This window comes from Pelecanus crispus, chromosome 10 (assembly GCF_030463565.1).
Source record: "Pelecanus crispus isolate bPelCri1 chromosome 10, bPelCri1.pri, whole genome shotgun sequence".
In the NCBI taxonomy this organism is placed as follows: domain Eukaryota; kingdom Metazoa; phylum Chordata; class Aves; order Pelecaniformes; family Pelecanidae; genus Pelecanus; species Pelecanus crispus.
Window position 1 is genome coordinate 6,100,419 of NC_134652.1, and position 27,249 is coordinate 6,127,667.

General features: G+C 38.0%; 1 protein-coding gene across 5 annotated transcripts in view; it reads left to right on the forward strand.

The window, feature by feature from the left end:
- Positions 1 to 27,249, forward strand: part of ATE1 (arginyltransferase 1) — an 87,099-nt gene that overhangs the window by 44,929 nt on the left and 14,921 nt on the right. For all 5 annotated transcript variants that reach the window (XM_075717395.1, XM_075717397.1, XM_075717398.1 and 2 more), the window contains one exon: positions 18,502 to 18,622. In XM_075717395.1, the coding sequence (XP_075573510.1) occupies positions 18,502 to 18,622 (121 nt within the window). The remainder of the gene's footprint in view (positions 1 to 18,501; positions 18,623 to 27,249) is intronic.

The window sequence follows — 27,249 nt, forward strand, 5'->3', positions numbered from 1 at the left end:
GAGGTAACTTGCCTGTCTCTGTCAAACAGAACTGCTAAAAAGATTTATTCAGGATCATGTTAATAAACCTGAGGCAAACTGTCTTCTGAATGGTAATAGCTGGTAGAAATTTATCATGTCTAATTCATGACTCTGCATAGTCATAAATTCACTGCTTGCTGCTGACTTGTACTAAATCTTATTTGAAAGCTTATTTGGGGACACCATAGCAACCATTAACAATTAAAGTGAGAACTGTAAAGGGTGAAATATATAGACAAAAGGTGTGGGTTTTGTTTGGTTGGGGTTTTTTTTTGCGGGGGGGGGGGGTGGGGGTGGGAATAATACATTTCACAATTCATGTGTGTCTAATTTTTCTCCATCTGAGGAATGAGGTCACAACTCACATTTCAGAATATTCCAATTATAGTTCTATAAATCCATTAGACCTTGCCAGTAAGTGTAAGAATGCATGGAACTGAGTGTATTTTTAAAGTTTCTAACAAGTGAATGAACATAGTGCTGCTTTGTCAGCTTCACTTTTTTTTTTTTATTTAATCATTTTTGGATGGTCCTCCAACACTAGTTAACATTCTTTATTTCTGAATGTTGTCTGTCTACCTGTCTCTTTGTGGGTATTCCCAAAAGTGAGTGAATTTGAATATGCAGAGGTGGACATCTTACAATGCGATGATGCAAAAGGTTAAAATATATTTAGGAAGATAATGCTCTTCACTTTCCCTACCATAGTCTCTGTGTGAGCTTGTTCATAGCCATGCCAGTTTTCAAGTGTTGGGCAAAATATCAAAGTTCTTGTGTCCTGGAGAAAAATCAGCCCTTTAAATCTGTCACTGAAGTGTAAGTCATTGAAACACTGGTTAGTTCTATCTATGCACCACGTTTACTGAATCTGGCAACACTTGGAGGATTGGATCTCTCATTTAACTTCAAATGTGATTGCTCTTACTGTATTCTTTCTTATTTTTGCTATTTTGCTGATTATATTAGCTCTAATTAGGCGGTATTGTCAAGTGGAATTTATTTGGTCTGAAAGCCAGCAGCTCCTGCTTTTCCTGGCTCTGCCGTATTTCACCTTGTGGTCTTTACAGTAGGAGCTGGCTGACAAGCCAGTTAATCTTCACAAGAGATGTTTTTTCTCCAATTTTCCAGGAAAGATTTAATGGTAGATACTTTAATGAGGTCTGGTTTTACTAAGACCTCATTAATTTTACAGAGGTATCACAGTACACTTCTCTGAAGTGTTACATTTAATCTAGATGACAATTCATTAATTTGAATGATTATTTTCTTTGTCTGAGTTTGTTTAGCTGGTCACTGTACTGAGTCTCCAAGTAAAAGTATATTAATGAGGTTCTATTATTTATCCTCAATCCTGCTACGAAACACAACGCTGCTAACAGTCTAGTTTGCAAGAAGTTCAACATCAGTGTTTGGGAACAAGAGTCCCAGACTCCTGTAGAGGGGAATGATTTGGAGCCAGGAGGGAAGAGTGCAATCATAGAAAAGTAGACTTGTCAAGGGCCATGGGGGGTTACGTAGGCCATCCCCTTACTCCAAGGCAGGGTCAACTGTATTTGTGTTAACTTTTAAGACCCGTTAGGACATACATGTGCCAAAAGTCTCCTTTGATAAACTTACACACGTCTCCGTGCATTGGTGGTTCTATCCCTGTGTATTCTTGTGCTTTATTAGTCTTCCCATTGAATTTTTTTCTTCATGTCTGACCTGAACTTTTCTTCCTAAAGAATATTGTGTTTTGTCCTACCATGCACATAAAACCCCATGTTATTTCTTTTTTTTTTTTTTTTTTTTTTTTTTTGCTACACCCTTCTTTCTAAACCTGATGGCTGCTATCATGTCTGCATTTCTGTCATAGAGAATGGTGTCTAAAATTAGGCCTTCTGTCTAAGGCTCTCAAATGCCAATGTCAGCTCCTACCATTTGTTTATATAACATGAGCTATTGCTTTCATTGTACTAAAGAGGATGGTAGACTCTGGAGGCAAGGAGAAAGGGTGGAAAGGAGAAAAAATGGGAATTGTGCGAGTATGAAGTTTTCAAAATGGGCTAAACTGGGGCTTGGGCTGAGTTATTTTTAGTGTCAAGGTTTGTGACCAAGTGACTAGGAAAGCACATGTGTATATGCTCTTGAATCTCTGCTGTTCATTCTGCTTTAGCTAAGTCTCTGTTAAAAGTTACACTGTTCTTTCAGGAAAGAATATTGCATTAAATGAGGTGACAAAACATGGAAGGATTTATGGTTATTCCTTACAGGGCCTATGGAGATCTTCTGGATTATCTTCCTTATTATAGGAAATTGTTATTTATAGTATTACAGTAAATACTGGAAGTGGCAGCTCAAAGAAAGTCACAAATTAAGAATAAGCAAAAGCCAGAGCAAAGATGCATTAGTACTGGATTGCAGATGATGGTAATTAATGGTATATTCACACCACCAGCATATCACTAGTAGGGGAGGAGCTTACTTTGTGTTACCCTGTGGGAGCCACCAATGTTATTCAGGTGCAAACAATTTAAACCCAAATCTGTACACTTTTTAATTGGTATTAGAGGCAGTAGTCGAAGTTTGGGGAACCTGGCAGGCTATTGGGTGGTGCTGTGTTTTCATGAAGGCTGTCACAAGGGCACTGGAGCTCTGAGAGATTGCACAGAGCAGGGCCCTGAGCAGAAGGGCCAATAGAAAAGTGAAATATTTTTGTTACAACTTCTTTAAAGCTTTTTCTTAATCTAATAAAATCAGTTCCCAAAGGCTTTCAAAGGTTACCTTATTGGGGAGGCCTAGTGAGACCTGGGAGCTTGGCAAGGTGTTGTCTTTTGAGTGCAAAACAAAAAAAAAAACCCACAAAAAAACCCTTGCTGTTCCCAGACACTGCCCTGAGGTTTTCGCTTACCATGTGAGAGTGTTAACCACTGCCAAAAACTTTATTTTGTTTGGTAGTTTTCAACTAAATAACTGAACTGTTCTAAAAGGAATGGCTGAAACTGTTAAGAGTAGTCATTTGCCATGTTAGATGTGTAGGTTAATTTTGGGATTCTTACTAGAAAGGTTTCAAGGGAGTAGATTATCTTTTTTAATAGAATATTATAGTGTTTGCTTCCTTCCCCTTTCTCGTTTGGATTAAAAATGTTTTCACAAATAACACTGAGCTAGAATGACAAAAAAAGGTTATGAAAACGACCCCATTGTCAACTAATTGAAGAAGAATGGGTTGGTGGAGCAAAAGTACACAGGAACCAAATTCTCTGTTTGTTCCAACACAAATGTGCTGTTGTTTTATGAATGGACAGAAGACAAGATGAGCTTTTTGTTCAACTGATTTTATTTATTTATTTAAGATACTGAGGCTAGTGTTCTGAAGGGCTACTTAGTGCTAATATGGTCAATAAAATTGACCCATGATTTATTTTATGAGTTTTTTCTTTTTTTTTTACATTCTTTCCATTTAAGTCTTTACCAGTTGGCATCGGGTGGCTTGCTATTAATTGTTTTCTTCCATTCAGGAGAAAGGAGAGAAAAGCAGAGAGATATTACAGTATATTTTGGGGGAGCTTGCTACTCTTTGCATCTTCCATTTATATCTTACAGTGGTGGTGAAGGACACTGAGTAAAAAGCTGTAGTGCCGGCTGAGAGCCAGTCCCAAGTTCTGCCCCTGCTTCTCAGTTTGGGCAATCTGAGGATGCTCCGCAGGGAGGGTCTCCACAGGGAGAAGCTTTGGGGCTGCTCCACCACAATTCCTGCTAAATTAGATGTGGCATAGGATCCAAAGGACAGCACCTGTGCAGCCTAAACCTTTGCAAGATGGTATTTTATGTGTTTCTCATAAATCGTTGTGTGCTTCTAATAGAGCTTGATTTGTTAGCCCTGACTTAAAACTGTTTTAGAAGATAAATTGGTTTCTTTCTCAGAACTGTATCTCTTTTGCTGTTTGCTGATGATGGTTTAATGGATTTATAAGCACAAAATGATTCTCTATCAGTGGGGGGATAGTAAAGAAACTCTGTATGTTAAATGTCGTTTTGATCGCATTGATGACTAAATTGTTAGTCCTCAAAGCCTGTACTAACAGCCCCACCTTCTGATGGAGTTTTAAACGATAGTACATTTACCTTCTTGTGATGTGGGAAGAAGTTAGTGTGATGATCAAAGAAAAAAGATGCTAATATTCCTCAAGCCAATGCTCATTACGTCGGAAAAGTTGCAAAGTGCCACAAAAGTATCTAAAATCTCTAGTACGCTACCAGCTAAATTCTGTGCAAGCTGGGCTTTCTTTAATTCTCTTGCCTCTGCGGTGGTTGCCGTCTTTAGAGCAACAACATACAAGACTGAGCGTGAACCTTCTCCTGAGAGTCTCTTCAAACTGCAGATATTGTTTCTTCCCCGAGATTTATGAACTCTTTCTGGGTTTTCGGCCAAATCTTTGACTCCTGGCTGCGTTAGGTTGCTTGGACTGTGCAAGACCAACCGAAAACTTCCCCAGAGGGGCAGCTGGGGACCTTCTGCGGGGGGTGGTGGAGTTTGGAACGTGCCACGCTTCTGCCCAGCCTCGTCAGCACAGCAGCCTCCCTGCACGGCGCCCGCTGCACGCTGCTCTTCGTTGGAACAGCTTCGGGTGCCACCAAGGCTGAACAGCAGGCAGAAAACTTTAAAACCATTTTTGGCCACTGTCCTTTAGATGTGTAGGTCTGGATTAAACGATTGTGTCAATATTTATTGGCATATGATGCTCAGCATGCAAGTATTTATTATACTTTGCTTTCTATTTTAGAAATGTGTTAAAAACGCATGGAAGTGCATGAAACTGCTTTCATGTTTCAAGGTACGCGTGCACATGAATACAGTGTGGAGCTTTGTTGATTTTAAAATAAAGCAAGGTGACTGCCTGGGCAATTTTTAATTATTTTAACTCTGAAAAGCGAGGGTTATAAACCGTTCGAATGTCAACAAAGTGCTTTATTTTTATAAGTGCAGTTCCAATTTTAATACTCCCCTAATCCTATATTTGGATGCGTGTTTCATATACCCTTGAATTACCAGGTTTTGGTATGATCAGGACTTAATGTAGCATATGGTATAGTTACTGATTTCAGCCCATTTGCCTTCAAACTTGTTTTCTTCTGCAAAGGTGATTATAAAAACAGTTTCTAAACATCTGGCATTAAGAGAAAACTGAAGTGTTGATGTTTCAGCTCAAAGACTTCGGGGATACATAATGTTAAACAGTATGTTTTCCTAAACGTGCAAGTAGACATTTGTATACCTTTTAATCGTAGTAATTCAGATGAAAGCATAATAGTGAATCTGTTCTAACCAACCGTGAGAATGGCGTTGGGCAGTTTTACAGAGCCACAAGCATGCACGTGTGTATTTACATTGCTAATAGATGCAAAAGCTGCATGCAGAATTACCGCTACGGAATTTGCTACTGTAATTTCATTTTGTTCAGTTTTGTATAATAAAAATGGACTTACTTGACAAGAATTGCAGTATTGTAAGTTTAATATTTGTTTATAATTAAGGAGGAGTTTGAACTCATTAACTTAAGGAGGAGTTTGAAAACAAGTCAGTGTCAAAAAGAACATGTTGAAAGGATACAATTATTTTTCCTATGTTATGTCCTCAGGCAATTACTATTCCCTGCAAAATAGCTTAACAAAAATTCAATTCATCTCTCTTTCTAGCCATATTTTCTATGTCTTATTCCGACATTTGTTTAGTGTTCCTATATTTGGATTCTTTCCCCGTTTTCTTATGTTTAGCGTGGTCCCTGAGGGACTCAAATGCATTGAAGCCCTGAAAATCTGGGGCTCTCCCGGGTTAGTATTTCTTCTGGCAACTAATATAGCTACAGCCTGGTTTTCAGTTTTGAGTCTTAAGGCTGAGAAGACGAATGGAAGCTGGTACGGGCTGCGGTGGCAGTTCAGATTCCGCTTTCTGCAGCGTTGGGGCTTTTGGCTCTACGTAGGCGTTTGCGTGCGCTGTAGGGGAGGTGTGATGCCTGCCTGCTTTGCTTTACACATTTCCAGTGTTGGAGACCGCATACCATCTCTGCTATGGTGACAAAACTTAACGCTTTTTTGCAAGACAGATTTTTTGCCTCTTTGAGACCATTGCAGCGAGGTCAATAAATGGCTTCGGTTCAGACGTGGTTTGTGAGCTCCACGTGCTGAGATGGTCCCAAGGATGGGCTCCTGCTGCCAGCGGACTCCGCGGAGAGCAGAGCACAGAGAGGCTTTGTTTACAAATTTGCCTCTCCCAGCAAACAAAGCAAGCTTGTTTAACAAACACTTGACAAACAAAATGGACCTAAAATTAGAATGCTTATTTCATGAATGAAAATTGGCTATGAAAATAAACTTTTTTTTGGGGGGATAAGAGAAGAAAGTTCTTTTAAAGTGCACTTCTCTTGATGGTCCAGAATGTTTGTACAGATGATACTTGGTACAGATAGCTGTTGCTTTACTTGCTGTTAAGGTTTAAGTTCTAACACATGCTTGGAATACTGTAGTAAAGTGAGCCTTTTAATTTACGTACTCATTTTGTAATCTGCAGATGTAGGGGAGAAAAGAAAGTTTAGATTTTTTGGCAGAGGTGTGCTACTCTATCCTGATAATATAAACTGTTGAACACTTAACCACTGAGATTTATCATTGCCTTATTTTCTCCTTGAGATTTTTAGTCTGAATAACATCTGTGTGCGTGTTAAGGATGTGTTAACTTGAATTGCACAATATTGTTTAGTCAAGATCCCGCAGGTTTTTACTAATAAGCTTTCCTGTGCGGTTTTCTCTGCTTTGTTCTACAACTTTACCCTCTTCTACTATCCTGAGATTACTGTTAACACCTATTTGCATATGCGTACCACTGTTGTTGAAGTTGTTTCTTCAATACTGGGTTGTGCATGTTTCAGTGTTGAATGACTAAAGGTAAATTATTTGGCTTTTACTGAGTTGTTTTATTGTTGGAATTGGACAACCACGTCAAGTGTACCGTATATTGATAGAAAGGCTTAAAGTTAAAAATCTTGTACTGCTCTGAATTATTGGTTCAGAATGTTTTTGCTTGTTCTTACATGTATGAAAGCAGATAGAGGCGAAAAAAGCTGGAGTGGCAATTTTTAAAGTGACATTGGTTTTCAGCATGCTTTGATTGCATAAACACTAGAAATGCTTTTGAAAATCCCACGTAACATATCGTAATCTAAAGGCAACATCTGTCATCTGAATTCTTAATTAGGAGTATATTTCAGCTCGTGAATATCAGTGTTTCACAATTTGAAAAGCTGTCAATTAGTCTAGTATTTATTATGTCTTCAAATATTCCACAGACTGAGTCAATAGCTGGGCATGAAGGTGAAGTGTGAAATTATTTATTCAGTATAAAGCTACCAGCAGCTCAGACTTTCCTGGGTAGGTCTTATTTTCTTGCCCTCAGCGTCTTGTCTGGATAGATTTTTGGCAAGTTCCATGCGTTTCTGGCTGAGTTTTTGGAAACCCCGTTAGAGGCAGAAGCAAGACTTTGGGCAAGTGTAGCACAGAGGCGGTATTCCCGGCGGTGGCGTGCTGGGCGCAGGTGGTAACGCAGAGGCAGGTCTGACCTGTGAGGCTGAGCAGAAGAAGGGGCACTGAGTCGCGGGTGGCCTGGGGCCCTGGGGTGCTTGGCTGGGAATGAAGGGTTGAGTTTTGGAGCTGGGAGAAGGGAAGGTTTGGGGCTCCAGGGAAAGCTCTTTGAGGGGAATCGTTGGAGAGACGCTAGGAAAGATGGGGAGGGCTTGGATGCTGACGAGCACTGGCGCTTGCTGGGGAAAACTGCACAAGGTCTTGGAGGTAACTGCAGAACACAGCAGCTGTAATGGGGAGTTTGATTTGTAGATAGATATACAGGCAAAGAATGGTCAAAAGGGTTAAAAATACAGAGAAATTCATGGACAGGAAGAAATGCAGGTGCACTCTTGGCGCACAGTAGTGAACAGAAGCCAAGAAGCCACAGCTGGGTTAAGTTGCAAGAGCAATCCGTGTGTTATGCACGTATAAAACGTGTCAACTGGAGACTTCATAGATACCTGAAAAGTAAATATTGTATCTTGCTGTAGAATATACCTGCTTTTCTCTTGTGTCGTCCTTTAGAATTATTCAGAGTCTCTTGATTTAAAAGATGAGAAAACACAGATTTGAGTTGAAGTGAATCATATGAATAAGGGTAGCAGGTTTAGCCCTTGTTTTCTTTTAATTATCACAAAGGATTAAAAAGTTAATTTGCATTGCTTTACTTTTTGGTACATCACTGTTTTTAAAAATAAAAATAAAAGATTATGCACACTGCCCTCACACCCATTTCTGTTGTGCTGGTGGGTTAGTTCTGGTGAATGTTAATATTCTACTTCCCTGTGCAGTTGTACAGAAAAACATTTTAAAACATGCTCACTTTCATTTAAGTTCTGACAATTTAATTCTGTGTTTGGATATTTTTTTTTTCTATTAAATAAACATGGTCTGTAGTGTTTTCACTTTGATAACTAGATAGTAGAAGCCTCTTTGACGGGGCATTAATTTAGCTTTCCTGTGGAGTATGTCTGTAAAGCTGCTTAGATGAATGCTGTTCTTTTAGCTGTGACTCCAGCTAGTGAGGTATTAATGAATGTTTAAAGCTATTTGATATCAATGTGACAATTTTGTGTATGTAAGTGTAAAGCTTGAGTATGATATATTAGGTTGTGCATATTTTTCCTGTGATTATTTCACTTTATGTTAAATATAAGAAAATAAACTTTAACACTTAATTTCATTCATTTAATTTAATGAACTAAAAAAATATTGTCAGTTTATGGCAGCTCTTCAAGAGAAAGATATGGCATCCACGTGATTGAAACACACTTCTTTTTCTTTTTTTTTTCTTTATTTTTTTTCTTTTGCTTCTCACAGCTGCCAAAATAAACTCCTTTTGAGACAGACCTGTGTCAACATAGTTGGTGTGTCTCTGCTGAAGCATTCCTCTTGAGGCCCCTACTTGGGTTTTAATTTTTTGTCATAGTTTTTTTTAATCTCTCTCTCCAAGCTTAATGCTAGGGTCTTCTTAAGAATTTCTGCTGCAGATGTAAAGTAAACAAGTTCTGTTTCACTAATCATACAATTTTTATTCCCCAAGACTTTTGTGTTTGAAGTAAAAAGGCAACGTGTATTACATTTCTTCCCGTAATATACTTGATATATTATTGAAAAAGTTGGCTAAAAATCAGAGAAGCTAATATTCATCAAATGTACGAGCTTAACTCTTCTTTCTTATTGTTTTTACTCAAGGGTTCTCAAACTGCGTTGCTTTTTTTCAGGATTCTTGTGTAGCTTCTCTATGAGCAAGAGGGATACTAGCTTCCAGCTTCACAAGTATGTCCGTGTGGTACCATCTTTAATTACCTTGTTCCCAACTGGATGCTTAATGGCATTTTCCAGTAAATTTTAACTAGTCTTATATATTTTATTTAAAATCATGAAATTCTCTTTTTTTCTATGAATATTTTGAACATAGAGCTGTTCTAATTTCAAAGGGAATCTCAGTCTGTAAATGTGTACAAATACACCTTGAATTAGAAACATCCTTTAGAATTTCAGTCTTGTGTTGATGTCACTCTTCTGCCAGTTTAGTATCGCTGATACTACATATTAGTAAATGAGAGAGATAAAATGGCAATATTTTGAAGCTATGCAATGGTTTAATATTCTCGGTGGCAGTCTCTGGAATTCCAGTCAGGAATGGACAGTATGGTTTTCCTGGAAGTACCATCCCGTATCAGCATCTCCTATTTTTGTATGCCAAACACAACATTTATGTAGCAACACTGAAAGCTAAACTTAGTTTCAATAGTCTGTTTTAATAAAATGCTGTTGTGTACAGCACAGATTAGCAGGTACAAGCGAAAAAGAAATAATAATAAAAAAGGAACCTTGGGAAATACAAAAAGGCAAAATAGATGCATCAATAATTTAATGGTGTAAAAGTACTTAGGAAACACGCTTAAAAAGTGACCTTAATTTTATGTAAGCTTTTTTGAGTAGCTACATACTTGTAATATTTCTCCTTGTTTCTCAGTTTCAGAAGTTGTCCTCATACTTGTCTGTCAGTTGGATATTTCAGCTTTGGATAAACAGTCAGCCAACTCAGAGCAGTTCAGAATCCACAAACTTGCTGTTTCTGTCATCAGAAGTCTGGAGCCAGGGTACAATAGCTGTTGTAGGGTAAATAATGCTCCTTCTTGGTCTTGAAGGGACCATTTTGTAATGTTTTGTACTGTTGTCTCTACAGTGTGAAACACCATATACATGGCAAATTCAGCCTAGTAGCATTAACTGGTTAGATGAAGCTTACTGAAATCTAAGAACAGTAAATGTAGAACTTGTTTGTGTGTATGTATCTGTCCGTCTATCTTTCTTAGCTAGAAAAAGAATGAGTGAGAACAGGTATGGGGTGGGAATAGGCACAGGTGTTTAATGGCTTGTATCCAAGTTCAGAAATGTTACTGTATGCTAGACACCCATTGGCTTGAGTAAATCTCAGAATGCAAAGATGATGAATGTAAAAGACTGGTAAACTCCAGCCTGCAAAAGTTATCTTTAAATTATCTTTTCGTAAGTATTAATTTAAATACGTGTTTGTCTATCTAGTCATCAAGGAGATGTTAAAAGTGTAGTTTTTATGATGCAATTCCTGAACACACAGATTTTCTTTTTTCCTCTTTTGTGCAAGCCTAGTCCCTGGCTTTATTTCAGACGCAGTGACTTTAATACGGTGACTTCAAATAGAGTGGCTTTAGTTGCTCAAAACAAGCAGTGGAAAACTCTCACTCACTGGTCTTTATAAATGAAAAAGAACAAACCCTTGGCAAGAAGTCTTGGAGGAAAGAGCAACGCTTGCAAGCGGTTGACAGAGTATGCCCAGAGCTGTGCGTTATCTTTAGCTCTGGAGAGTTGCATCCCAAGCTGATAAAACAGGGGTGATAAATGCCCACCAGGCACACATCGCTGCTGCAGCAGCCCTCCACGACAGTGGAAGTCTCTCAAGCATACTAATTACTGTTAACTTTTAAACTTGCAACCAGAATTATCTCGGTGATGGATACGGTGGTGTTAGAGAGGATAATGGGGTCTGTTTGAGTATGGCCATGGCTATACGTTATCTAAAGCGGCACTTTGTTGGCTCCTTGGCTCTTGCTGATGGCATGTTTGTACATTAATGCGCAGCAGGTCATAGCTTGGGTCTTGTGATGTAAACTTCTACAGGCTCCCTTAGCTTCTTACACTCTGTGAGTGGAGGGAGAGATAATGTTGGCATATAAAAGGAGGAAGAAGAGCTGGACAGAGTTAGAGACGAAAGGGGAAGGGGGAAAAAAAACCCAACCTGTCGCAAACTTTCCCCTTTTTCCTCAATGGAAAGCAAATTTTTCTCTAGCAGTCCATGAGCCTTTTCAGACACCTGTTGGCCATTTTCCAGTATCAAAAGCAAGCTAGAAAGTGTTAAATATTTCAGATGATTTTTATGAAAGAGGACAAGGTGAAAGCAACTGTTTAGAGTGCACACTGAGTTATTGAAGATAGCAGGAGATTCCTAGGAATAGCATGTGTTGGGAAAACAAATGGTAATACTTTCTGAAAGTATTTCAAGGGAGGGGGGGACATACTTGTTTGTAAGTGCTTCTGTGCAGACCACCATAGGCAAATAAAGTGCTGAGATTTACCTTAAATCAGAGTGAAATTTAAGATAAATTTAACTCCATTTTTGTGGTGGGTTAAGAGCGTGTAGACAGTTAATGGCCAAATAATGGCATGATAGTTGTAGGATATTGAGCATGAATTTTGGTTGTCTCCCTTTTTGTCTTTTATGCATTATCGTAATCTGGTTTACACTTACCTGAGGTATTTTGTTTACCTGAGGGACACTATGAAAACCTTCTGAAACACTAAAAATTTTTTATTTTGAGTGAAGAACGGCTAAGTATGAATATGCAGTCAATATTTGTAGGAAGCTATTTGTTTCCTACTAGTTGTAAGGCATGTAGGAAACGAGTGCTGTAACTATTTTCCACTTGGAAACAGTTTATCATTAGTTATTTCTGTTAATACTTTACATTGAATTGGGAAATAAACAGAAGAGAGGTGAAAGTTGGCAAACTATACCATTGCTTTAGTCAGTTTACAGATTGTTGGGGCACATTTAAAAACAAAACAGCAAAAAAGCAATTTTGTAACGCATTAACTGCTCTAAGTAAGTGTTGGTACAGTTCTGTTTGAAATACAACTGGAAATATTTGCATTTCACTTATAGGAAATCAAACAATAGAGGAGAAGGCGAGCATTTACTCTGCGTTTCTATATTTGAGATGCATTGGGAAGCGCGTTACAGCTCCCCGGCTGGCCTGTAAAATTCTCATTATGCAGGTTTTGTGCCTCTGATAACGTAACTAAAAGAATGAGAATCGGCACAACTTTTTGAAGAGGAAGGAACGTTTCCCTTGCACTTTATATACTTCTCAAAAGTAGTTTGAGTTTTATGAGCTAGAAAATTAATTTTGGTTATTTTTCATAACATCTCTTAAGGCTTACAATGCATTATGCATTAATAAAACAGAAAGGTGGCTAAGCTGCCAAGAATGCAGCTCTGGGGTCCTAAAAATGTTGATTGCGTAATTAATTCAAAGTTTGCAGTTTGGATAAAATCAGCTTGTTTGATACCGGCACTGCAGTATCAGGCAGTCTGTTTGCACACACAGCTGTGGAGCCCACGGTTAAATCCAACTGGTGTTACTTCTTCACTGAGTTACCCACAAGGTACACATTGGCTGATTCAGCTCCTCTTCGCTGTATATTTTCTTGTACGCTGAATACTTTTTGGTGATAAATCTGAAGTCTCCAGCCATCTCTCATTGATGAAGCAAGCTGCTTGCTTTATTGCATATCTATTAATCTTAGGGGAGGTTAGGGTGGTGGTTTTTTTTTTTTTTTTTTAAATCTTTTTAAACAAAAAAGTGACTAGAGGTGATAGCGAATTTGTGTAGGTTGTTTTGGGGTGGGGTTTGGGGTTGGCTTTTTTTTTTTGGTGGTTTTTCTGAAGTCTTTCAGGCCTTCCCCAGCTGGGTCCCACGTGAGCGGCTGCGGACAGTTGGACGCACAGAGGATTCAGCTGTTGGGCTCTTTGCCCCCGCTGGCGCTGGCTCACCGCGGCACGGTCCGACCTCTGTCTGCGAAGACGCGGCGCTTAGAGTTACTTGCAAAGGACTCTCCTGGGGATCCATAAAGGCTACTTCTGTTTACGTAATGAAATCAGGGAGCAAGGGTCTGCTGTAGTACTTTGCTGATGGGATGCCGGCGGGGTTGTCTTTCAATGAAAAGCCTGAATTTAATAAACCTGTAGTCTGGCGTGCTCTTTCTCGGGCGGTGCTGCCTCGCTCTAATGGATTGCTGTTGATAATTTAGGGTTACTTTGTTTACGTAGTCCGAGAGCTGCTTTTTAAGCAGCTGGCTGGAAATGGAGATGAAGGCAGTCTTAATTCACTTTTAATAAAAGATCAATGGGTTTATTGTGAAAAAATAGAATGCAGATGTAAACTGTACCTGATAAAAGAATGAAATGTGTGTTTAACCTTCCGATTGTGTTTTTTCAGAGCTACTGGTGCTTGACCTTCTTCGTTTTTGAGACTATTCTCTTTCTTGGTAGTTTCACATTTTAAATTTTACTTAAGACTACAAAAACAAACTCCGCTGGTGTTTTTCATCTCAAGTGCTTACCAAATCCCTCAGATTTTACAAAATATTTAAAAAGTAATCTCCAGACTAAAGTCTCATTAAAACCTTTGCCCTTCCTGTGGAACAAAAGTTCAGAGAAGTTCTGGTTGATTCTGATTTGGAAACTGTAAAACAAAAAATATCATGGTGTGAAGTATTAATTTAGGCTTGGCAGCCTCACTGTAAAATTTATTTCCAGAAGTTTCCAATTAAAATGCAGCATGTCTAATAGTATAAGGGAAAGCACCTTAAAGGCTCTTTCTTTTCTATTATATAGGAGGAAAAAAGCCCCAAACATTAGTGAAAATAAAACTTCTTGGAGCGTTTTTTCCTTAAACAAGCAGTCACATTTATATTGCCATGAGTTGACGTGGTAGAAGAAAGGACATACTCAGGAATTTCTTAGCTCTACTAATTTTCAATATTGCTTGTTAATCAAGCCATTTGATAGATTAGTCAGATATTTATAAAAATGCAGTTTTTTCTTTTGGTTTTTTTCTATCTTTATTATACCTTGTGCTCCTTGAACAGTGCGGTTTGGATGCTTTTCCCCTGATGCCCTTTCCCGCTGTTTCAAAGAAGAGAAAGCAAAATTGGAAAAAGAACGGATTGACTAGGATGGTTAAAGGTATAGAGTACTTTAAGAAGATGCAGTAAAGAATTCAGGTTCCTTCAGACTGATGGAGGGTACCATATTTGTCTGTAAAATCACGAGTGGCGTGGTGATAAGGCAACGATTCTTTGCTGCATTTCTTTAATAGAGGTAGGAATGGTCACCAAACAGAACTTCAGCGTGCAGATTGAAGTAAATCAAAGCAGTCGCTTAGGATTGTTGAATGGTAAAATGCATTTTTACTGAAGTTACCTGGTTGTGGAAGGATCTGTGCTGCAAACTGTTGGAGGTCAAGAGAGTATCGGCAGAGTAACACTATATGCTTATACTGTTCTTTTAGCCTTCACTGAGTATTTTCTATTGAGGACTGGTAGAGATGGGATATCTGACTATACCATGGATATCTGCTATGACCTGCAGTGGCTCTTACGTTATAACAGCTCAAAATGCGGTAATATTCTGTCTCAAGAAGGGTGTTTCTGGATGTCCTTGAAAATTTTAAACAGCATAAAAAATAATGACATTTTAGGCAATTTTTTTTTTTCAAAACCATTTTAAAATAGCACATTTTACATTTTGTTGGGTATTTCTTGACAAAATGTAGATGCACAGACAGAAATATGTGCAGTTGCTGTATATTGACAGAGTGCATTTTATCAGCAGGTGGTATTGGATTTAAGAAGCTGAAACATAAGACAAGTGCTTAGGGATGGTCTGTAAGATGATACTTTTTGCTGAAAGTCTTGTCGTTAAGTATTCCCAATACGGTCTGGGTAGCATAAACAGTGCTACTGTGCAAGAGCTTTTACATTATCAGATAAAAGAAAGCAAAATGTTTTCAGTTGTGGAATTTTACCATCGACAGAGTGACTTCTGAAATGTATGCTGATTTAACCTGAAGCCAAAGAGAAATGATTTTCAAAACCAGCTTTGCAAATCTGATGAAGTTCTTCTACTGTGATAAACAGCCTTGCAGCAGTTCCCTTCAGGAGATCCCCTCTCTATTTTGGATTTATGTTGGGTTTATACTGCAAATCAGCAATATGAAGTATAAGAAGGAATAGAAATAGTGTGCTTAAAGGCAAGGTTTTTAGATGATGTAATCATTTTAGAGTGAATAATAAAATCCAAACATTTTTCGTGAAGCACAGGTGCTCCTGTATATGAGGCAGAATCTGGCTGGGTTCTCACGTTCAGATTTTTTCACAGTCCAGGAATAAGGGGAGAGGGGAAAAGAAAATGTGAGGTGGATTCATAGTTGTTTATTTTCATATTGAAGTTTTAAACATTTTTAAGAAAGAAAGTAAATTGAGAGTAAGTGCTTAGGAGAGGGGGGAGAAAAGGCAAAAGCCCTTAGAAATTCTTGCATTTGATGTAACAAACTCTGTGGATTCCCTTTTTAATTCTATCAATATAGACACAGTGCCAGTGCTGTTCATTGGGAAACTTGCCTCGGTATGTCTTTGTGGTCCCACTTCCTCCAAGGAATGAGTCATGGGATGTGGGTTTAACCAGCAGTGTAAATAAAATGCCTGTCTGGGAGAAACACCTTACTTCTAGTATGTTTGGAAATACTTTTAGAAAGGGAGGATATTGAAGGGCATCAATGGCTTGTTTGATTTTTACCTCTAATTACATCATGTGTCACTGGTCAGTGATGTGGCATCACCTCAGCCTCACATATGTTCAGGGAAGTTTATTAACAAGATTCTAAATTTTGGGGGAAGAAAACATCTAAAGGAAGTCACCTCAGAACTATTTCTTCCTTTTTTCCTCCTAAGGAGGGTGCTTTGACACCTAAAATAAATACTGAATCTACAGGGATGGACTGTATAATCAAATTTTCCCACTACTGGTTTGCTCAGTACTAAAGAAGCTCTTTTTTGTTATTACCAAACTAGTAATGCTGCAATGCAGTTAACTTTATACGTCCCATTTTATGACAGAATATGACATTATAGAAGTAATTGGGAAATTTAGAATAGGGCTGTGTAGTGATAACAATTTTCTTGTGTGGGATTCATATGTGTGATATATTCCAAGATGTAGGGGCAGTAATTTCTAGGAAAGCTGTAAGTGACTGAGCAATCTTTACTTATGCCCATGAGTATTCCCAAGCTACTAGGAAAGACTAAACTGCCACCTTGTACTTTCTGTGCTCCGAAAGATGGCTACTTGGCTATTTTGGCCTTCTTGGCCAGTTGAGAAAATGTCTTTAAATCAACAAGCAATTACGTTCTAATTTTTTTTTTTTTTAAATCTGACTGGAAAGACATATTTTTTCCCCTAAGTCCTTAAATTGTTTCATCTGAGTAAGGGTGACTAAAAGTGTTCTTTAAGCGTTACCTTCACATACCTTTCAACTATTTCTGTTTAGATAGCGTAAATTTCAAAGCAGTTTATTTAATAATATCATTTCCATTCTCTGGCTTTAGAGGATTTTCTAAGGCCTTGAGGTTTAAGCTTCTGCATGGAATTGTAGCAATATTGTTTTAACTTAATATAGAAATTTGCATTTAATTAAAAAAAAAACCACAAAAAAACCAATGAAAAAACCCCAAACCTGAACAAAGGTAGTTACAAGTCAATCCTGAATGTTTTTCAAATGAGAAAATCAGTCACACAGACTCATTTCGGAAACATGCATCAGATATTTGACAAGGTTCAGCATGAAGCTTTGGTTTTTTTATGTGGACAGTTATGACTTTGTTTTGATGAGAGAGAATTTTTGTATTTCTTACTCAACAATTTAAAGTTGGTGGGAAATACATAATGAAAAAAAGTTAATTCTGCTATAAATATTGTGAAGAGTTGAACAGTAAGAGAATAAAAGGAATTGGGAATCTCTGCAAACATTCAAGAAATGATTCTCCAAAATGGGGTGTTGCAGCATAAGAGCGTGTCTGAAAGAACAGCAGAGCTTGTGAATGCGACTTTTTAAAATACGGCCTTATCACCAGACTGTAGTCACAGTAATTATCTATGTCCCTTCCCAAACATTGGTCAGCTTCATTCGAGACCACTTTGCGTTTTCATGGTAGATGTAGGAAAAAAAATCAACTTCATAGCAAGATGATCATTACCTATTTAATATTCTTGATATGAAAAACTCTTAATTGCCACTGCAGTGATTTCCTGTAATGCTCAGTCTTTTAACTGTTGCCTCAAGACCTGTGTAATTGAGATCCTTAAACTTTTTCATTCTATTTTATTGTATATCTGTTTTTCAGGCTGATATGTGTAATCAATTTTTAGTTTAAAAATTAATTTGATATTGCCACCATATGGCTCTGAACATTAGAGAGGGTATGGATTAAATGAATAGTGGCTCAGAGATAGATTTTTGACTTAAGTTATAGGCCGATGAATAATCTTATTTTAAATCAAATGAAGATCTGATTAGAGGAGGTGGTTATTGCTGAGGTGGTGATTTTCTGTATAGCTTAAGGGAAAATAATTATGGCTGTTTAGTTTCTGGGAATGTCTGCAAAGAATATCTTTTTAATAAATCAACAAATATGGTAGAGTTTCACTAATCATTACCTGTAAGCTATTCCAGGAAAAACTCCATGAATTAAAAAGAAAATGTTACTATTTAAGTAGCAATGAACAAAATGCTCCATCACTAATGCAATAAAAATAGCATCCTGCTTACTGTGAAGTGGGGGGTTTTTTCCATTAGATTTTTTTTTTTTTTTTGGTCTCCATTATTTGCTAGAATGACCAACACTCGAGACGAGCTGCTTTTGGAGGTGCTGAGTTTTTTACTGTTGGCACCAACTCAGCAGAACTCTAGAGGATAGCTTAAATACAGAGCTTCAGTAAGCAAAGCCAAAACTTTTCTAGTTCATCTTGGATACCGTAAAAATGTGTTGTGTTAATTTTACATTTTCTTCAAGTGCCAAGGTTAAGTTTGTATTCCTGAGATGGTGCTGAAATAAGCCTTTGATTTCAGTGAAGCTCTTCTGACTCATTTGGTGTAGATTAGGTTAAAACTATTCCTTGTTCATAGGAAAATCTGGAAAGTTGTAGCCAGAGTGTTCTTGTGCAACTGATACGACTACTCTTTTTCTTTTTTTCTTTTCTTTTCTTCTTTCTAGGGTCAGTATAGGCCGTCTGACTTGTTGTGTCCAGAGACATACATCTGGACGCCTATTGAGCAATGTCTACCCCTGCTCGAGCACTCCAAATACTGTCGATTCAACCAGGATGTAAAAGCAGGTAAGTTTCCAAGTGATGGTAGGTCTGTAAATTGTCTGTCTTGTTTTTATAATGTATTGGTATCATCTGCTGCTGAAGCATTATGGAAATCTTACCTGTAAAGGATAAAAAGTAAAACTCACAACTCCTCCAGCAAGCATTAGCAAATAGAGAGTTTTATCTTCTAATGTTAAAATAAAGAATACAAATTTTAAGTACATTCTGGTTTACAGACTGTGTGTAGTTCAAAATTAACACATATTGCTGCCTTTCAGATAATTATATTTGTTATTCTGTGCATGAACAAACCCGATCAAATAATTATTCCTCCCTTAGATTCCAGTTGGATGAATGCATGAAGAAAGGAAATTAGAATCAATACAGGAAAGTGAAAGGGATGGAGAAGTTGAAAGGCATCAAGTGCTTTTGTTAAGAAACAAACTGGCAGATTTAGTTTAACAATCTGTCAGAGAATTTGAAGAATACAATGAACAGCAGAAACACCTTAAACATTTTGGAGTAGATGGGACGTAGATTTGCACATTCTGTAAAATAGACACTTAGTGATTTCCCAGCATAGAATGGTCAAAAATATTACTGACCAGAACATAACACAGTAATGATATTGTAAACCAGTGCAATAAAATGGAAAAAAAATACATGTACTTGCTTTAGCTACTGACTCTGTGGGCTGATTGCAGCCCCCAAGGGAGCTGTGTTAGAGGATGCTTGGTGTGGTGCTTGGGTGGGAAACAAAAAACTGGTTGGTTTTTTTTTTTTTTTTAATTAACTGCAAATTGCTGAATATCTTCTTGAAATTTTCTCTTTCCCCACTGAATAACAGTTGAGAAATGTTGGTGTATTATTCAGAGATGTCGGTGATTAAGCTCAAGGGTACATAACACCATGGTCTGGCCATCAAAATACAGATTTGCCTGTCTCTGAGATTGAGTAGTCTTCAACAGCTACTGCTTGCTTTTTATTTTTCATGGCTGTAGTTTAATAAAATTTTCATTCGCTAGCTGGTTAACTGTTGGAAGGGCAGGGTGTAGATAAATGAAAGGAATTTGAAGAGAGATGACCACTTAAGCAGGATTGTGAACTTCTGGAGAAGCTGCTTCAGTTCCTTGCTTTTCCTCATCCTGCGCACGTCACCATTTGTGCTGTGACTTGGCTGCTCAACTGGAACGCTAAGATAATGCTACTTCCTAATTGTAAGTGTTCGGAAAGGGTAATACTCTAGTTAAAATACTACAGTAATGAGATGAAATACATTTCTAGATATAGATACTGATTTAAAAGTTTTAGTAGCAGAATTATGTTGTGTGTAAATAGGGAATGTTCTTTAGGGATTGTGCAGGGAGCAGTGTGATGTGGTGGGAAATAGACTGGGGAGCGTGCTTGGATGCTCTTTGAAAAGAATATCCATCACCATGGGAAAAGCTCAATGCGTAAGAGATTGAAATGGGCAGCACATCGTGTCTTGATCAGCTAGAATCATCATTAGATTGGTGAGAGGAAATTGGAAAAAAAATTACAAAGGTAGGAGGAAGAAGGGAGATGGGTTTGGAGGCCAGTGGTGTTCAAGACACCCTTGCTATTCAGAAATACAAGAAATGCATTCATTTAAGCGCAAAAATGACAACTAAACTACTGCCTTTGAAGGTGTTAACCCCATACAAGCAAAAGGGCATCATTGTCTCGATTCTGTGAAATTCCTGTGGCATACCGTGCATTTGGAAACTGCAGGATATAAAACTTTGCATCGTTATCAGCACAGAATATCTCACTCCAGACACTACTGGAACTGTGACTTATGCCCTGTGGTTTAAGGAAATTAAAACATAGCTACATGTTGAAATGCAGTGGACCTGCTGTGAGCTTATAGTCATTTGAGGTTTAAGTAGTTGCCAGCTCTAAGGAAGCTATTTCTCAATGGTAAAATCAGTTTCCTTCTTACTTCTTTACTTTCTGCAACAGTCAGTAATAGGAGTTTAATGAAGTTACAGTGAATTTAAAAAAGAGCAATAGGAGTGATGGTGGGCTTTATTCCTCTTGAATCGGCTTTCTATAATACTGCCCATAATTATGTCAGTTAAGCAGGTCATGATTTATCAGGAGTGGGACTTCTGACGTAGAAACTGAGGGCAATAACCAGATCCAGTGAACAACTGGGAGAGATGATGCGACTCGCATTGCTACCTGGGGCAATAAAACAGTCACTGGAAATGGTAATCTTTTAATATTGTCTGTAAGGTCAGAAAACTTCGGAAACGTTACCTCACACTAGTTTGTTCATCATGTTTGGCAGTTTTTGAACTTCTTTTCCCTCCCTTTAAAAAAAATAAAGAATTTATGTAATTGTTGTGGTTTAGCCCCAGCCAGCAACTCAGCACCACGCAGCCACTCGCTCACTCCCCCTACCCCGATGGGATGGGGGAGAGAATTGGAGGAGTAAGAGTGAGAAACACTCCTGGGGTAAGATAAGAACAGTTTAATAATTGAAATAAAGTAAGATAGTAATGATAATAATAACAATATAATAACAACAATAATAATAACAATATGCAAAGCAAGTGATGCCCAATGCAATTGCTCCCCACCCGCCGACTGATACCCAGCCAGTTCCTGAGCAGCAATCGCTGCTCCCCGGCCAACCCCCCCCAGTTTCTATACTGCCCATGACGCCGTATGGTATGGAATAGCCCTTTGGGCAGTTTGGGCCAGATGGCCTGGCTGTGCCCCCTCCCAGCTTCTTGTGCCCCTGGCAGAGCATGGGAAGCTGAAAAGTCCTTGACTGGTGTAAGCAGCACTTAGCAACAACTGAAACATCAGTGTGTTATCAGCATTCTTCTGCTAAATCCAAAACACAACACTATGCCTGCTACTAGGAAGAAAATTAACTCTATCCCAGCTGAAACCAGGACAGTAATAAATGTACCAGTTACAGGTTATGAAGATACATTATAGAACAGCAGCGAGTGCTACTTCAGGAGAGAGTGCTGTGTGCTCTGACCTTCCAAGTCTCTGCAATATGAAAAGGATTTCTGAGTATTCATACACAGTACACTGCAGAGCTCCTTCCTATAATCAGATTTCTTTTTTCTTTTCTGGGGGAAAAAAAAAAAAAAAAGAAAAAAAGAGATGCTCACAAAAAGTAGCAGAATTTTTCTGAAGTATCAAAAAGTATTATTTGATATTTGCAGAGGATTTTTGCCTGTTTTGCATCATGTGGTTGTCCGGAGCTTGAGCATTTTCAAATGGTTTTAAAGTGTATTGTTTTCCATCCCCTTCTTCTCTGACGTCTAACACTTCTGTTAGCAGTTGGAGAATGAAGAAGAGAGGACAGACAAACTAAACAAACTTCTTAACTCTTTATACCACAGAGATACGTCTAAAAAAGTGTCTAACAGCTAATAACTTAAAAAAGCAATCATAGGAATGATAATAAATTTTTATTGTTTTGGATGGCAAATTGTGGGTGCCTGATGGTTGAAATAGGTCCAGCTCTTTTCTACTTCTGGCCAGCGTAATGAGATTCAACCTTACTTAACTTCAAAACACTTCAGTCATACAGAGACGGCGATGAGGTCTTGTGCCAGCAAACTCTCAAATTTGATACTTAAATAAACTGCCAGTAGGTGCTTTATGTGCAGTTCCTAACATATTGAAAAACATCAGTTACTTCAGAAAAAAGAATTCCATAGCAATGCTCAGACAGCTTTCATGGATAAAAGGTCATGTTTGTCAAATAGTCTTGCTTTTATAAATTACCAGTTTTGCCTAAATTACTCATGCCTCGGAACAGATTTTTCATTTCTGTTGTCTGTTCAGTTTGAAAAATTCAGAAGACCTGGCATCATCTTATAAATGAGGGAGGTTTATTAGGATTCTGATGTGTTTATTATTAAACAGTGGCCAGTCATTTACTTACAAATAAATAAGCAGTCAGTGAGGTAGGGCAGTAACAGAGACTTTGGATACTGATGCATTCTGAAAACTGAGATGGTGCCAAACTGCTAAAAGGCCGTTAGCCTTTACATTAGACTTTACTTTGAACCCTATATGAGATGAAGCTGTAAGTACAGCTGGGATTATGTGAAGAAAAAAGAAATTAAAAGATTGCTCTGCAGATAAGCACTTGTCAGTGACTTTGATAACATAGCAAAACTGAGGAGCAAAATTCAGTCACCTGATAGTGTCTGCTAAAATATTCCTGGGCACGGTCGGTCTGTCACACTGGTTAACCTCCTCCTCCTCTCAAAATTGGTCTTAGGGTTTTACTTCATTGGTACTTTAACTAACAGCTTTGCCCATGGAACAAATGTGATGTGAAAAAAACTATAAATAATTTACTTGGTATGCTGGTGATACTTTTATCCTTCTACTTTCCATTTTTCTGAGACTAACCAACTGGTATGTCTTGGTTTTTTTTTAACATCTGTTGAGAATTTCAGTTTGCTGCTCCTGAGAGAAGCCTGTGAAAAATGTCTTCACGAAGTAAAATCTTTATGAAAATCTAGTTTTGGGATGGTAATTAAATTAGTGGGAAACTTCAAATCTTTCTTCCCATCGCCACTGGACTGTCAACACCTTTAAGAAGCAACTTCAGATAAAGGCAGATACAATCCAAATCTAACGTGGTGGCTCCAGATCCTTCACAGTTTCATAGCCTCCTGACTGTGTCGCGTAATGTGGGGGGGTGTGCCAGCCAGGGCGAACGGGGCGCTTTCACCCAAGTGAAAAAGCTGTGCTTGAGCCGAATTGCTGGGCATGGCCCACAGCAGTCGCGGTGGTGGAAGCTGCTTCCCACCTTCCTCTGCCCGCTGCTTTGAGCAGAAGCTTTTGAGTAGTGTGGATCAAAAAGGACTTTAATGCTCTTTTTTCCTTAACTGATTTGTGTGCTGATGTTGATTAATTGGCTAAGCTAATACGCATCTGTTCAACTTCCTGTATTCCATAAATAGAGTGAAATCAAAATGGGATCGAATGGAATACATTAATTAAAATGTAAGTACTTTTCCAGTGTTGAAATATGCACATGACAAAGGCATCCGTAGGCTCCTCTGTGTGGGCTTTGTGTATTCTTGGAGACCAGACACTCTTTGCTCCAGAGAGTATAGTCTAACACAAACCACAGTGGATGCAAATGGATGGTATTAAAGAAACAGAGAAGCACTTCTGGTTTGTCTGGTCAATTATAGTAATAGACTAAATTACAGTCTATTAATAGACTAAATAGTAATAGACTAAACTGACTAAACTGTGATTTTTTTTTTTTTTTTTTTTGTAAACATCACAGTGAAGGAGAGTTTCGAAGAGGGATCTAAGGAAGTACGTTAGTTATCTTTTAGAATCATAGAATCGTTTAGGTTGGAAAAGACCTTTAAGATCATCCAGTCCAACCATTAACCTACACTGCCAAGTCTACTCTAAGCAATCAAGGGTAGACTAGACTATACTAAACTAGACTTTAGAGTTTATGGAGAAATCTTTTGCAGCATGAGAGGTGTAAGAGAAATGAAGAATATGGGGAGACACAAAGGCGTTTCGTTCAAAACCAGATGCGCTGGTCTGGGGTATGAGATCCCATAGTCGGGCTGAGGTAGAACTCTCCCTACTGCCTGTAGGTGCAGAATGATGAAGGGGTTGAAAAAGACTCTGGAAAGCTTTAGAAGCGAGGTTGGTCTGAAGTGATTAAAGTATGGGTTGCTGGTAGAGACATGCATGGAAAGATGGGGGAGTAAACTTTGCAGTAGTACATATAGGTAGAATGATGCGAAGAAGGACTTGCCAAGAACAGAAGAAAGCTGTTGAAATAAGTAATGGTAGGATTAAAACTTGAAAATCTAGATAGATATTTGTAGAGATGAATAAGAGAGGCTATTTTTTTGATACACTAAAGAAACTAGCTGTGAAAACCTGAAGAGATGACGAAGCCAAGGTCATATGCCGGCAGAAATTTGCCAGTGCCTAATAATTCAGCAACCACTTTCCTTGTTGTTCTTGATGCAGACCAGGCTTTGCCTCTGGCATCTCCGCACAGCAATAAAGATCTTGCTTCTTCCAAGCAGAGGAGTGGAGGTCCTTAGAAGAATTTAGGCTTTAGACTATTTCCAGCTGGGCTGAGCCAAAATGATGATAGGCGCTGGAATCGAGAGAAGATAATTTGTCATTTCTGTGCTTCTCAGTGATCTGCCTGCAGCCACCCAGGAATCGGTGAGGCTATGTCTGCTCAAAAGACAGATGTTGAAATCCAAAAAGTCTTATAAATTGTCTCATGTTCACATACAAGTCTTAACCATCTGGGGAGGGGGGAAAAAAAAACCCAACCCAACCCAACACTAAAATCAGTTCCTAAGCTCTCCTTTCCAGGAGTATTAGTGCAGTGATCAGTGCCAGAGTCCTGGGACACTGCAGACATCTGTGTAGAGGTCAGAATTTGAAGTGAGAGGTCTCACTTCAGGCTCACAAGAATGGCTGTAAACCCCCCCATTCGATGTATTTATTACCTTACGAACAGTCGATACCAGATCGCTGTTGGTTTTGAGTTATTGAGCTAAAGAAAATTACTTCAGATTTCTAGTCTTTGTCTTTTAAATTTTATTGCAAGATTTTACCAGATTCTTAAAACTTTTCCATTTTCTTTGCTACATACAAAATGAAAATTTTCATAGCTTTGCAGCATTGTTATATGTGTGTATATATATTTGTAGCTTATACGTAATGAGCTAGAGTAGTAAAAGGCAAACAACATTCCCAGTATTTAATAACTTCTGAATCCTCTTATTAGCAAATTGATTATGCATCTTAATGCTTCTTGCAAGAAAATAACGGTTATTAGTTCTAGTAAATAAAACTTAGAATTCTTACCCAGAAATCTGCAGGCTTGAGCAGTTATACAAAACTGTATTTATTTTAAAAATATATTTGTGTGCACAGTCCTTTCACTAGAAAAATAATCTGTGACAACTATTTCAATAACCTTGATTTCTAGTGCTGTGTTTTTCAAAACATCTAATTTTATGTACAATTTAGATACTCTTCAAGAATGGCATATTTCCAACCTGTTTTACGCTTATTGTGTATGTGAACATAAGTACTTTGATTTTTTTTTTCTTTTTTTTCCCCATCAAGTTACAGGGGCTGTTTAATTTTAAGATGTATTTAAAAGGTATAGTGTAGTATTATTAGCATGATTCTGGTCTTATTCCTTCTCCCTCTCATAACGGAGAAGCCCCGATCACATATTTGTATCCCTAAAGTGAATTGCGGTTGCCATTTGGTCACGTCTGATAGTTGAGATCCCTGGCAAAGTGGTGCATACGTGTAGTGCTGCATCTTTGAATCCACTCAGATGGATTAATGCGAAAGACAGTACACGTTAATGTTTATGCGGGTAGTGTGATGCAGATTAATGTTTATAAGGATAAATGCACTGAAGTTCTTGAGACGATGAAAATGTAGTCACAAAACTATCACAGATGGAAAACATTAAACAAATTGTTTAGAACTGTGCAATCATCTGATTAGGGAGACATTGCCGGTCTGCTCTAAAACAACTGCTGGTTATAATTTTTTAAAGATACAGTGTTGTGTACTTTGGAGAGTTAGGAGACAGCTTAAATAAATTCTGATAGTTCGTGAACTAATTTTGTCTGAAGAACTAACTTTCCACTATCTTATCAGAGCTATAGGTAATAAATTTGAATTCTATAACCCAGAAAGAGACAGACATAAAAATTATTTCTAGCAGCTCCTCTAGAAGAGAGACATCTTACAAGTTTGTTTCTAATTAAGATTATAAACACTTGGAATCATCAGAGTGCATATTTCTAAATCCAGTGTACCAGATATTTAAACAATGCAAATAGCGCCAATAAGGTGTAGCCAGGCAAATTTTTTCCCTCGCTTTTTAGTATGTTTGGATTAAATCGAAATGTCTGGCATGGGGTTTTAGCCTCATGTGCAAAAATATGCTTAAATATTCCAACGCTTCTGTAATAAAAAGGTAATGTTATTAACCTAATTTGTGGGTCCTAAACAACTGGCACTGCGTAAATTGGCTTGTGGGTTAGAAATTACACTGAGCCATCAGCTCTGCAACGGCGTCTCCCAGAACAATCAATTGCAAAGACAGCAAGGTCTTTAAAATGTGATTTGAAGTACGGTCATAATATGAACTCTGTTTTGCCTTGTTCTAGTAAATGTCAAACTTTGCTAAATATTAGTGATTCAAAAGCTTGTATTTATTGATATTCTAAACATATCTGCTTCTGACATGCCTGTAGCTGAGTAAACCAACACCCCTCCAGAAGGACCGTCATCTGACTTGTACTGCAGTTCATGAAGCATTTGGCTTGGACTGCAAAATTCCCAAAATATGTTTTAATCCAAAATGACAGTCATAGAGATTGTGTAATGAACAGATGTATTTTGAAATTACATAATTTTTTGAGGACTTTGCTTGAAAAATAAAGATATCCTGGCATACTTCTTGCATTGATGAGATGAATCTTAGATGGTTGTGTGCTCAAGGTACCCTTTCATCATTTGAATGTTGTGACATTTGATTGTCTAGCAGAATAATTCTGCTCTTTTTTATGACTGGACCAGAAGTGAACTCATTAGTTGGTGAAGATTCAGGG